Below are 13,396 nucleotides of genomic sequence, written 5' to 3' on the forward strand. Positions count from 1 at the left end.
AACAGCAACACTGATGTCTGCACAAAAAGCAAGAACACAACTTTTGATTTTGACAAACCAACCACATTTGTTTGAGGTTTGTAAGCCTCATTCTTCCTCTTTTCTTATGACTGACAGACAAACCCTCCTCAATGTTATTGGCAGTTCTGTTGAATTAACTAACACTGATCACGTCACAGCTATTTGAGGCATTTCTAATATAAATGAGCAAGATCAGTGAAAAAAACGTGTCATCGACCTGAAATATCTTCCTAGAAGGCCTGGACTCATCAGCTCTTTATCCAATCATCATGAGTCTTGATAATGATGATCTATAGCTTGTTGCAGGGAGTATGCCTGAGTAACCAACTGAACTTTGTCTGCTTCTCTATGTTGCACACAGTATTGGGCAAGTTACTTGATAAAAAAGTCATTAACATTAATAATAAATAAGTAATTAGTTATAGTTACTAGTTAATTCCCCAAGAAGTAACTAACCAACTCACTCAGTATGAGTTTGAGCAGTAACGGTGTTATAACGGGGGAAACAGAAACTTTTTTGATTACTCGCTACAGAAAATCGCTACTAATGGTGCTATTTTTTTTTTTTCTGACAATAAAATGCACCGTTACTTGACTCAAGAAGTCCCTTCACAAAATAGCACACCCATTAAAGTGTATGTTATATACACTTTTTTTCCAGTCCATCAAAAAGTTGTTTATCTGGAACTAACCAACTCACTCTGTATTCCTCTGCACAGGCAGTTGATTAGTTCCAGATAAACTGAAGGTCATGGTTATGGTTAGGAGATTAGGTGGGCGAGTCCAAGTCATTTGACGTATTTGAGCATTTTATAAAAAAGTAAAGCAATAGTTACTTTTCTTGGTAATTGGTTAATTTTATAAAGTAATAATTCAGTTACTAACTCAGGAAAGTAAGTAGTAACTATAACTAATAACTTTTTAAAAGTAACGTGCCCAAAACTGCTGGTTGTACATAAAAGATTCAAAACCAGTAGTATTTACTAGGTAGAGGTCTGGGGGACATACTGGACATGACTCAACCACACACCTCTGCACCTTTTATTGAACTGTTTTATTGAGCTCAACTTGTGCCAAGAGCTTTAAGAGTGAAGACGGGTTGTATGGGAACAGTTTCTTTCTCTGCAGTCGTGTCACCACCTCTCTGAGCTCGGACAGACAGAGGACAGCTCTGAGGAACGTCTCGCAGGGCGCCTGTCCCGCTGCGGGTGCCATGCTGGTGTGTGATGTTTGCTTATTCTGTGATGCTGCTCCTGGTTCACTCAGTAATCCTGCTGAGTCAGATGACTGGCATTGTTCCTGCCTGGTGAAAACTGGCGCTCTGCTTGCCCCTGGTTCATCCTCACAAACCTCCATGCTCTCTGAATCAGACTCGTCAGAACTGTCGTACTCTACAAGTCGGAGCCCGGAGACCGAACTGGTCTTGTCCACTGGTGGATTAACAGCTGCAGGTTGGAAACCGGAGCTGGATTTGGCTCTATTGGGCTCAACCTTATATGTCAGTGTAGATGTATCACCACCACGTGAGCTGCCAAGTGTCCCCGGCTGTGACCTGCTGATTCTCTCGCATGCTGCAGTGAAGGCCTGCCAGTTGGTCCTGAGGTACTTGAGGTAGCGTACAAAGTACTCTAGGAAGCAGGTCTCCGTGGAGATGAGGAAGTCGAGGAGGATGCTGTGGTTGAACGACACGCTCTGAAGCAGGAACAGGAAGTGGCAATGAGGGTTGCAGCCAGAGGCACAGGCTTCCCCAGACACAGCGACATCATCATGCATCCCAGAGGAGAGTCTGCAGGGAGAGACGGACACTTCCATCAGCTCATAATGAAAATACAACACCTGAAGAAACTTTTCCAGGTGCAATCATCATTCATTCCCTGCAGTCGTCACAGATATTTATCAGCTGTCACTGATCTGTTGTGATGTGACCCAGTACATTAGTGAATAGGTTAGTTTTATTTATTTTAAAGGAATAAAGTCTCACCATTAAATATGAATTGAACATATACACACTTTTTTTATGATATCACATGTCTTTTACGCACTTTTTTTTTTTTTTTTTTTTACATCAAGGGCCCCTAATGGTGTACATTTTTGGAAATATTGTAGAGAAATTTCTGAAAAAAAAGTGGTAAGATTTGGGAAAAAAAAAAAAGTTAAAAAAAAAATTCTAGAAAAAGTGGTAAAATTACTAAAAACAAAATAAAAAAAACATTTCTCAAAAAAAAAAGTTTAAAAATTCTAGAAAAAAGTGGTAAAATTTAAAGGTGCAGTATGTAAGAATGTGGCCAAAAACGGTTACTGCAGTCAAATTCAAAACACAGTGATCTCATTTTTTCTCCCAGTCGTAGCGGCAGCTCAGTGGAAGCAGACCGGAGGCTGAAATGCCACTGACGCCGCCGTGACTGGGAGAGAGGGCTAGGTGGCGCAACATTCAAAACATAAACATGATTTGCAGTCTGCAAAAAAAGATTTTTAATGCGAATACTTTGGCTGTACTATTGTTGTTGGTGAGTTCATCATGTTATATGAACATTATTCCTGAGTCTCTGTGACATACTATTAGGAGGATTTTACGGCCAGTTGCTTTAGATTTCTTACATACTGTACCTTTAAAGAAAAGGTTGGGGACCTCCTTAACCCTCTCAAGGACCCTTGGGGGTCCCCGGATCCCACTTTGAGAACCATTGGTTCTCCCAAGACTGATGTGGGAACTTACAAAACACTTTGACTGAGAATGAACTTTTCTTGCCCTCACTCCTGAAATAAATATTTCCATATTCATTCATCTCAGTGACAAGAATAAAATGAGCAGATTTATAACGACTGTGACTATTTTTGTGGGAACGGCTCCTTAGACACAAACGAATATGCAGAGCGCAGGATTTCATGTCGTGAAGTCTTTCCTTCATATTACATTTGTGCATCGTGTATAAAATCATCATAAAAATCCATGATAACAAATAAATCACACACGTGTTGTACCTGTGATGGAGGAATATGGAGAGCAGAGCTTTGGCTGCCTCCATCATGTCGTCGTCCTGTTCTCCAAACAGCAGGCTGACCCAGGAGCAGAGGTGAGTGACCTCCTTCAGCTGGACGCTGCATCGCCTCAGGAAGCTCCACAGACTGTTCAGAATCCCATTGACTTCTACGGCACGGTCCACCTCTGGTGAGACAGGACACAGGGAGGAGATCAGTAGAGTCACTCGGCCTCCGCCTGCTACATCACAGACTCATAATAACACTGGTGCTGTGAGCCAGTGACAGTTGATGTAGGCTGAGGGGGTATTACTTTTGTTCTCTATAATTTAGGGTGAAAAGGGGAAACAGAGCAGCAGCCTGCAAAATAATGAGAAACCCAGGAGACTTGGGCTCTCAGATAACTTTGACCAAGGAATCAGAGAAGATATTTACTATTTGCACACTGGGATAGTTTCCAAAGGGGGGCTACTAGGTACTAACTATGCAGGGTGGCCAAACCTCTGCTGCTGGCCCTTTTCCTTTTCTGTCATTCTGAAGAGGTAAAAGATGAAAATTTAAAAATAATTATATTGTTTAATTAAAATGTAAAGGGAAAGTGTCATCTTAAGTTTATGCCTTTTGGCGATCATTTCATCTCTACTTGTTAACTGTTCACATTAACAGCAATTTTGACCAGGGGTGCCCAAACCTTTGCATGTCACTGTAGACATATGGAGACAACAGAGGTGTGGACTTGGACTTGAGACTAGAGACTTGACTTGGACTCGAGTCCCGATTTTGATGACTTAAGACTTGCTTGATCAAATCAAAAAAAGACTTGGACTCGCTTGGGACTTGATGCCAAAGACTTGAGACTCTACTTGGACTTGAGAGCAAAGACTTGAGACTCTACTTGGACCTTCGGACCAAAGACAAAAATCGCCCGATTATCTTGGCCCTTACGAGTATTTTATGAGATTCTCCTGTAGTGTGTGGTGTGTTAAGATTTAAATTCTCCCAGCGATCGGCTCGTAAAACGGTCGGCGGCGACAATCGTAAATATTGAACATGTCCAGTATTTACAACAATCGTGACCGTTTGGATCAAAAATCGGCATGTGTGTGGGGGAAGCCGACCATCTCGAGTCACCGGCTCTGCGGAATGTGACGTGAAATTTAATGTAACCAATGAAGAAGCGAGCTGACTGCAGCACACGTAGCATAACAAACCAGTGTGGCTAACGGCTCCATGGCATGGATCTATAACTGTGCGTTCACACCAAAAGCTTCCAAAGCGTCAAAAACGCTCGAGGGTGGGCGTCAGACAAGACAGCTCCCAAAACGGCAAATATTTTCAGCCGCTTTGGCCGCTCGTCACGTGACTGACGTCAAAGTTCGATCGCGCTGGTCATTGGGGAGCCGAAATACAAAAAAAAGAAAAAAAAGGCAACCGACGGACATCTCTATTCTGACAGGCTGCCGCCGGTTGCCGCTTAACCGCGTCATAGCTAATTACCCTAAAGTTAAAGTGAAATTCCGGCGTAAGTGTAAACCATGGTCAAACACACTGTAACACCGAGTTAGACCCCCCCTCGAGAGATCAATTTGCCCGACCGCTACATTCACGAGATCCACCAACTTCAGCAAATACCGCAATATCGCCACACACGGCGCTCTCCGGATCCACTGTCTGACCGCAACCAAAACGCCACCATTTGCCCAAAATAATGCTCAGAACTGCACCAAATGTCATCAATAGTACACACAGGGTCCCAGCACGTAGTACGAGTTGTCAAACATCTGCTAGCTTTGCCTGTTTTCTTTAGCAAGGAGATGCAACTCAACTCACCTACTTCTCCTCCGGGAGCCGCTCGTTGGTGAGGAAGCCCTGACGAGTCGATCACCGAGTGCACCGGAGGTCCGCAGCTCTTAAAAATGCTCATTTGCGCCTATATCGTGGCCAGCACTCGATAATAATAGTTATAAAGTGATATGCAAGATAAAAAAAAAAAAACTCTGATTGTATTTCCATGAGGTAATTGTTGATTGAGCTGCGGAACTCCGGTGCACTCGGTGATCGACTCGTCAGGGCTTCCTCACCAACAAGCGGCTCCCGGAGGAGAAGTAGGTGAGTTGAGTTGCATCTCCTTGCTAAAGAAAACAGGCAAAGCTAGCAGATGTTTGACAACTCGTACTACGTGCTGGGACCCTGTGTGTACTATTGATGACATTTGGTGCAGTTCTGAGCATTATTTTGGGCAAATGGTGGCGTTTTGGTTGCGGTCAGACAGTGGATCCGGAGAGCGCCGTGTGTGGCGATATTGCGGTATTTGCTGAAGTTGGTGGATCTCGTGAATGTAGCGGTCGGGCAAATTGATCTCTCGAGGGGGGGTCTAACTCGGTGTTACGGTGTGTTTGACCATGGTTTACACTTACGCCGGAATTTCACTTTAAACCTGGCTCGACTTCTCATCTGGTGATGCTTTGGACGCTTTGGAAGCGCGGCGGCGCCTGTTGGCGCTTTGGACGCTCAGTGTCGCCGGGCTCTCATTGAAAATGAATTGACTTCCGGCGTTTTTGACGCTTTGGAAGCTTTTGGTGTGAACGCACAGTAATACATCCATGCACCATGGCTACCATCAACAGAGTACGTCAGATCACGTTTGATCACACAAGATTTCTGGCATGTTACTGTACGTCAATTTTAAATAGCTTTATTGGCATGAGAAGGCAGTGCTTATATTGACAAAGCATATCACAATAGAATATTAATAAAAATAAACAGATGAATAAGTGGCAGAACATTAACAATAAAATATAAACAACTTAACAATTGAGGCCTGGTCATGCTCTTTATGTATCATTAATTATAATCGATTTGTCTGGGACTCGAAACAAAAATCTTAAGACTTGTTTGGGACTTGAAAAAAAATCTTAGGACTTGGACTTGACTTGGGACTTGAGAGCAAAGACTTGAGACTCTACTTGGACTTACAACATAGGGACTTTCTCCCACCTCTACATACTCACACTACGATGATGAACACACTGTAAATCTGATGACGATCAACAGCATATACACAAATGCAACACAACAAAAGTCATTCCCAATTTTATCGAATTTTTAATCAAATTTAGAGAATATATTGAGTCCCTTGACCTGTCAAGACAACTAAATTATGTAACGCTTACAAAGAGGAAATATCTGAAAATCTGATCATTATTATTATCATTATTTTCTTTCTTTTTTTGTCTCACAATTTGATTGCATTGTAAATTGTGATTTCATTTCACTACTTGTATTATTTTGTATTCTTAACATTTATTTTAGTATCTTTTCTCCAGACTCTTTTGACCACACATCTGTTCTGTATATCAACTCAAAGAACTTTATTTTTCCATTAGGGACTTAATCCACAGAGAGTGACAGTCCTTATTAAAAAACATAAAGAGTAGGTTAAAGCAGAAGTAAGTGGTCCGGTCGTTTTCGCTAATGCTGCGTTCCAGGCAGGCTTTTGAAATCGTAAATTACAGCTTCAAGTCACAACTTACGACTTTGTAGCGTTCCAGGCAACCCACTCGTGTTTTTCCGACCTGTTTTACCGGTGAAAGTCACTATAACGGCCACTCGTAACTTCCGACCGGTGAACTCGTACCAGATCGAACTGGTACCACTTCACGGTCGGAAAAATACGAGTTTCCTTGAACGCACCATAACAGTCCTCGTCCCTACGTCGCCACATTCACGGCGTTCCTTGGCTGCACACACAGCCCTGCATGCCGTTCTCTCTCCTCATTGGATAAAAACTGTAGGATACGATAAATGTTTTCTCTTCGGCTCAGAGCAGAGCAGAGTGACTGACAGACCTGTGTTTCAGTCCAAACACTCTATGTAAGTGATTGCTGTCGGAAGATATAACTATTTAAGACTTATATTAACACAAATATATCACTTACTTCTGCTTTAAGATTCGTTTCCCAATAAAGATTGGAGAAAAAAACATCTTCCCCTGTGAAGACACTATTTATATGCAGAGACAAGTAAAACACAAACTCTTCTCCACTGACATTAACTGACATACAGAACACACACAGTCTACTCACCTGTTTGAGCCGTTTGGATGTGGAGCTCCATGGACTTGAGGAGAAGCAGGCTGACAGCTCTCAGCATCACACAGTCTGGTTTCTGACCATCAGCACCATGGATGCATCTGGTCCCCCCAAAGAAAGAAGAAGACCCCACCTGAACAGTTTCCAACCAACCGGCAGCCACTGCCTTTAACACGGTCTGAGCAAGCAAGTTCACATCAGAGCTCGAGTGCTCATGTTTCAGCCCGGTGGGCGGCATGTCTCCTAATGCCCAGTCCTCTCCAGCCTTCTGAAGCACGGCTCTCTTCAGAAGCAACAGCGTTCGCTTTTTCACGAAATACTCTGAGGAGCGCTGGCTGACTGTGCTCAGGAGTGCAGACGAGTGAATGTGTGTTAATCTCTGGCTCCTCAGACCGGCGTCACAGATCAGACTAGAGGCAGCCAGAGCCTCCAGCAGGTCCAGCAGAAGGCAGCATGTGGTTCCCCAGTGTCTGCTGCTTTTAAGATCCACCAGACGAGGTGCTGCTGCCTCCTCGCTCCCATCAGGGAGAAGCTTTGAACACAAAGCGCAAAGACTGGAGTCGAAAGCTGCCAGGAGTTTCCTAAGGGTCTCTGGTGGAACAGATACGTGTATTCAAAATGAGACATTAGACACCAGTAAAAACAGTAATTAGCTATAGTTACAAGTTACTTTCCCCAAAAGGTTAACTGAGTTAGGAACTGAATTACTACATTATAAAAGTAACTAATTACCAGGAAGAATAACTATTGCATTAGTTAATTTTTTAAAACAAAATGCTCCAATATGTTAAATTACTTGGACTCGCCCCCCTAGATCCCTAACCATACACCCTGACATACAGCAAGTGAGCGAAACGGCAACGAAATCTTCCGTGAAAGTGTCCTGATATGCAGCGTGACGATTTCATCGCGAGTATATTCTATTGGTTCAGAATCCAAACTAATCAAAAAATTATCGAGGGACTTAAACAAACTCTCTGCGCTATTTTTAGATTCCTGACATTTCCTGGTTGCCGTTTTTGACATCTTGCGAGTATTTTTCAGGTCCGGGCAGCGCAGCTGCCAGGACACTATTGTATTCCTAGGAATTCTTCTTCTTCTTCTTCTTCTTTCTTCTTCTTCCAAGGAAGTCATACTTCCCATGGGTGAAAACTCACCAAACTTCACAGAAACATCCAACCCCATGCCAGATTCACTCAACTCCAAGGACATGTGCCCCCCCCTCCTAGGGGGGGCACAATAAGCGTTTAAATTTAAAAACTTTAAAAATTCCTACCAAACCAACGGTAGATGCTACAGTGTTGAAACTTCACCACAATGTAGCCTCAATACTGCTGAAACTTTTGTCCACTTAAACTTATTACAAATTATGAAGTCCATCACTCTGTTTTTTTCAATAACTGTAAAACTTTTAAAATGTATCTCCTCCTTTCTCAGATTTTTGATTAAGCAAAAATTGAGCCTACAGTGCATGAAAACGTTTGACTGTAAACAGTACTGTAAACATATACCATCAAATTCTTGATAAATACATTTTCAATCTTCCTGAAAAAAAATGACAATATTCTGGAGTCATGGTTGATGAAGTTTGGCAAATATCAGAATTTTATCTCAAAAACTGAATTTTTGAGAACATTTTGAATTCTGCTCTCATGGGAACAACTGCAGTCAATGTGAGAGTGGAATTTATAAACATCATATTTTCTCTTATGAAGCAAAACACTTATCATTAAAAACAAATCACCAACATTTCCATGCTGTCAAGATGCAATTTATGTATTATCAGATTTTTGTTTAGATGAAATTTTGACCATTTCATCACAACAGCTGCCCGGGCACTGACTCACCTGAGTGGATAAATGAAGCTACACAGCCGGTCTCACTACCAGCTAATTAGCTCAGCGAGTTAGGAGCTGGTTCTTGGGCCGCGTTCAGACTGCCAGCCAAAATCCGATTTTTAGCCCATCCAGATTGGAACTGGATGGCTCTTTTTAAGTCTGAACAGTCCCAAATCACATGAAATCCGATTTTTGCAAAACGGATCGAAACCACCTCCAGGAGGTAGTTTCAGATCGCATTTGGACAGATGCATCTCAGTCTGAACAGCTCCAAACACTCAGATCGGTTTTGACTGTCCGTGACGTCACTCTCCGCGGCGCAGTCACTGTGTTACAGGTCCCGTATGGTCCCTTGAGCTCCAGTTAAACATCAATTTCCTCCTTGTTACTTTTCTTTTATGCAAACTACCGTGTTGTCGGCGACAGGGGTGACGGCGACGGCGCGCTCCCAGCTCTGGGGTGCTGGAGTTTCCCGTCTCTGTGGCCACACACACACGCGCGCACACCAGTCTCTCTGGTACACGTACACGTACACACACACCAGGCGGGCTGAGGTTGAAACTAGCGGGGTAGTGCGGCTGCAGCACCGGGCAGATCACTGTGCTGCAGCTGATCTGCCCGGTGCTGCAGCCGCTGCGTCCGCGAGGCATCGCCTGTCACATACGGCGTAGCCTCCGCTCCGACGTCGTTGCTACAGCAACCTGTCAGATGGTCAATAATGTGGCCCAGTCTGAACAGAGCCAAATGCGATTTGGACACTTGCTAAAAACAGTGTGGACAGTCAGCCCTAAAAATCGGATATGAGAAGGAATCAGATTTGAATCAGATTTGCCTGCAGTCTGAACGCGGCCTTGGTGTCAGAGATTGTGAGTTCGAGACCCAGCAAGGGTGATGATGATGATGACAGATCAAAATGTCAGATGTCCTCAAGCTGTTTTGCTGTCTAAATGCAATGTATGTATTAACAGATTTTTGTTTAGATAATAGAATTTCTGACTTTTTGAAATCTGCCTTGACAACAGCTGCCCGGGCATTGACTCCCTGAGTGGATAAATGAAGCTACACAGCAGGTCTCACTACCAGCCAATTAGCTCAGCGAGTTAGGAGCTGGTTCTTGGTGTCAGAGGCTGTGGGTTCGAGACCCAGCAAGGGTGATGATGATGATGATGACAGATCAAAATGTCAGTTGTCCTCAACATGAAACACAAGACAATTGTCCTAATGGTGGCATCACAGCAAGCCTCTAAATTTAAAAATCCAAATAGCTTGGACTGGACCATGTGCGAAGGCTCCTAACATCTTAGACTCATAGTAGATGTTTAACAAATACATATCATTATTTTACCTCAAAAACTGATTTTTCTTTTTACTGTGGTTTCAAATCTGCCTGCACAACAGTGAATGGCTTACTCAATTTGTGAAGCCACTGTTGAACTGCCACTTGTCAATTAGCTCAGTGTGATAGACAACAGTCTTTGGTTCCGGAGGTTGTGGGTTCAATCCTCAACTGATGCAAATTGGACATTATAAGGTCAACTGTCCTGTCTTCCTACTCTCCTGTTTGTTTCTCAGAATTGCCTAAATATGCCCAAAAGTAGCCCGGACCTGACCCATTGCTGCGCAGCAGCTATAATTAAAAAATGTTATTTCAATGCAATTCTCTCATATTCTCCTCTCTCTGCTAACTAGCTTGTCAACTGGAAGCAGGGTGTACTTTTCAACCAATAAGAAGTCTTTAGGGGCGGGACACGGCCATGAAATGTCGTCCAGATAGACAGAGCGAGTTTTTCAGGGTTGGGCATCATCACCTGACAGAGTGATGTCTCTCGCCGCATCTCAGGACAGGCTGATTGAAAAGTACACTTTTTCTCACTTGCGTCGCTGTCACGTCGCTGCATGTCAGGATGGGGTGTAACCTCCCGTTTATCTGGAACTAACCAACCTGCCTGTGCGGAGGAATACTAATGAGTGAGTTGGTTAGTTCCAGATAAACAGCTTTTTTCCAACTATTTGGTGTACTGAAAAAATGTGTCTATAAAGTATACTTTAATGAGTCTATTATTTTGACTTCTTGACATGACTTCTTGAGTCAAGTAACAGCACATTTTATTGTCAGTAACGGTAACAGCGTTGTAACAGTAACTTTTTGATTACTTGTTACTGAAAAAAGTAGCACTGTTAGTAACATCATTATTTCCATCACTGGACACAACAAAGAGGAAACCTGGGTCTCTTTATTGTGGTGCGGCTTGTTTTGTTTTGAGTAAATCAGGAAATATAGTGAATATTCTAATAGTTAATGGTAATAATAATTATCTGCATCCCGTTAGCTACATAAATCTTTTGTATCCTGTGGCTATGGTTACCTGGAATCTCCTTTTTTTTAAACTTTGCTCTTGCTGTTACAAACTTAACTTCCTGACTTGGAGGCACCACTCTGCTCTGCTACGTCCCAGAAGATGGACAACTGAGAAAATGAACAGCTCAGAACATTTGCTATGAGATGAAGGACTGGTCCTGAACCAGGAAGACAGAAAAACAGAATATCTGAGTTTCTATTGGCTGATCAACATGACCAACAAACATGTTATGGCTCCACACATCAGCACACAGAAGTGTAATAAATCGATGTCTTACCTGGATGAGGGGTTCTGAGGAGTCTTTTTAAGACCTCAGTCAGTGACCACAGACAGGCGTCCAGGTCATGACCAGGGGGTGAGCTGTCGAAGGCCTGAGCACACTTCTGCTGCCAGACTGGACTGATCGTTCCCTGGAAAGTCAAAATATGTGTTATGTTAGTACCTTCTTTACAACTTTCTATCGCTAATCCAAAAATGCTGTTTGAAAAGGTTTATCATACGGTAGGATAATACTGTAAGAAAAACTGTAATACTGCGATTAATTGTGAAATCAAGTAACCGTGACATTCCCAGTTGGCTCCGGCAAGAACTGCCTCACAGATGTAAAGTCCTGGATGGCCACAAACATTCTCCAGCTCAACAAACACAAAACTGAAGTCACACTATTTGGTCCACAGCACCTAACCCAAACAATTTCTCCCCATCTTGGCCCATTAGCCCCCCTCTGTCAAACCACATACAAAAAACCTTGGTTTCATTTTCGACAAAAAAATCAATCAAGTAATAAAACGTATAACTTTCATGCAGTTGCTGCATGAAACTACTGCAATTCACTGTGTTCTGGTATCTCCCGGTCATCACGTCTTTAACTATCCAGACTATTAACAAAGTCAATAAAGACAGACCACATCACCCCTATGAATTCTTGCCTCCCTTCTCTGCCTACCCATCACCAACAGGATCCGTTTCAAAATTCTACTGCTCGTCTACAAGGCTCCGTACATTTCTGAACTCCTGTCCCCACACCACCCCGCCGGAGCACCTCCGACCAAAGGCTCCTGTCCACCCGAGCAAGGACTATGGGGACAGGCAGCTTTTAACTGTCCCTGGTTTTAACAGTGTCTGGTCTGATTCCCTTCTTACAATTCATAATGTCATCACAATTTCTTTTTCTATTAGCCTACGTTTATTTTCTCTTGTTGCTGTTTTGTAGCTATTAGCCTACTCTGTTTGCTGTGAAGCACTTCGGGATCACTCTGCATTGTGTTGAATGTGCTAAATAAAGTTGAGTTGAGTTGTAGCCTACTCATTTCCCTTCAATTCTGCCTAACATGTATTTAGAGTCTTGAGAATCATTAATAGGATTCAATTACACAATAATAACACTACCCTACATAGTTGGTTAGATTACTAGACTAAAACTACTCACAGATTTGTGGAGATGATACACAACATACGCTGACACACTCTTTGCTGCCAGATGAGAGAGAATCTGGTCCTGGTCCTGGAAATGATGGACCTGTGGAACAGTTCGAGTTCAAGTTGACATAATCACACAGTAAAATATGTGTCTAATAGTCCGAGGAGAGTGTGACACTCACAAGCTGCGACATGAGATCCATGTGTTGGAACAACAGCCCCAGGACTTCACCGCAGTAAACAGCGAGCTGTGAAGCGGGGCTCCGGGACCCCACCAGGCAGCTCATCTCCACCAGACTCACACTGATGCAGCTCACCTCCGCCGCGTTCTCATGGCAACGCTCTCTGTCCTCACCGGCGGGCACCGGTGCGCACACACCGCTAAATATCAAATCCGCCACATCCGCGGCAGTCTGGTGCGGGAGTGACCCCGCGAGGAAACATCTGTGCACATCAGCCAGGCGGTGGAGGCGCTCGGTCACGGCGGGACCGGGTCGGGGTGTGCGGCTCCCCGTGGGCTGCTCCATGATGCCGCCGCCTCTTCCGTGTGTGGACCTGCCACATGATACACACGGAAGTAGTACCGCTACAACAAATGGGTCAAGAAGCGAATCAAGTCACCCGGAGCTAACAGCGAAGACCGGATATTGGCCACTGCAGCCTTCAACATAAAACTCCATTCCAGCTT

The 13,396-nt window shown here is 43.6% G+C and overlaps 1 protein-coding gene across 1 annotated transcript; it reads right to left on the reverse strand.

The window, feature by feature from the left end:
- Nucleotides 1-1,062: 1,062 nt before the first annotated feature.
- On the reverse strand, nt 1,063-13,298 carry lins1 (lines homolog 1). The gene is made up of 6 exons (XM_085773046.1): nt 12,891-13,298; nt 12,719-12,808; nt 11,567-11,699; nt 7,086-7,682; nt 3,004-3,187; nt 1,063-1,807 (listed from the first exon to the last, which is right to left on the reverse strand). Exons 1-6 carry the CDS (start codon nt 13,233-13,235, stop codon nt 1,063-1,065), a joined length of 2,094 nt encoding a protein of 697 aa, XP_085629172.1. The 5' UTR covers nt 13,236-13,298.
- Between the last annotated feature and the right edge of the window lie 98 nt (nt 13,299-13,396).

This window comes from Trachurus japonicus, chromosome 3, assembly GCF_045865225.1.
Source record: "Trachurus japonicus isolate A0001 chromosome 3, Traja_1.0".
Lineage (NCBI taxonomy): Eukaryota > Metazoa > Chordata > Actinopteri > Carangiformes > Carangidae > Trachurus > Trachurus japonicus.

What these genes read in the sequence shown, in the direction of transcription:
- lins1 (XM_085773046.1), bottom strand. Translation starts at nt 13,235, where the DNA reads ATGGAGCAGCCCACGGGGAGCCGCACACCCCGACCCGGTCCCGCCGTG. An exon ending in CATCCAAACGGCTCAAACAG is followed by an intron (nt 3,188 to 7,085) that starts GTGAGTAGACTG and finishes CTGTCTCACCAG; the next exon opens with AGGTGGACCGTGCCGTAGAA. An exon ending in TCCATATTCCTCCATCACAG is followed by an intron (nt 1,808 to 3,003) that starts GTACAACACGTG and finishes CTCTCCCTGCAG; the next exon opens with ACTCTCCTCTGGGATGCATG.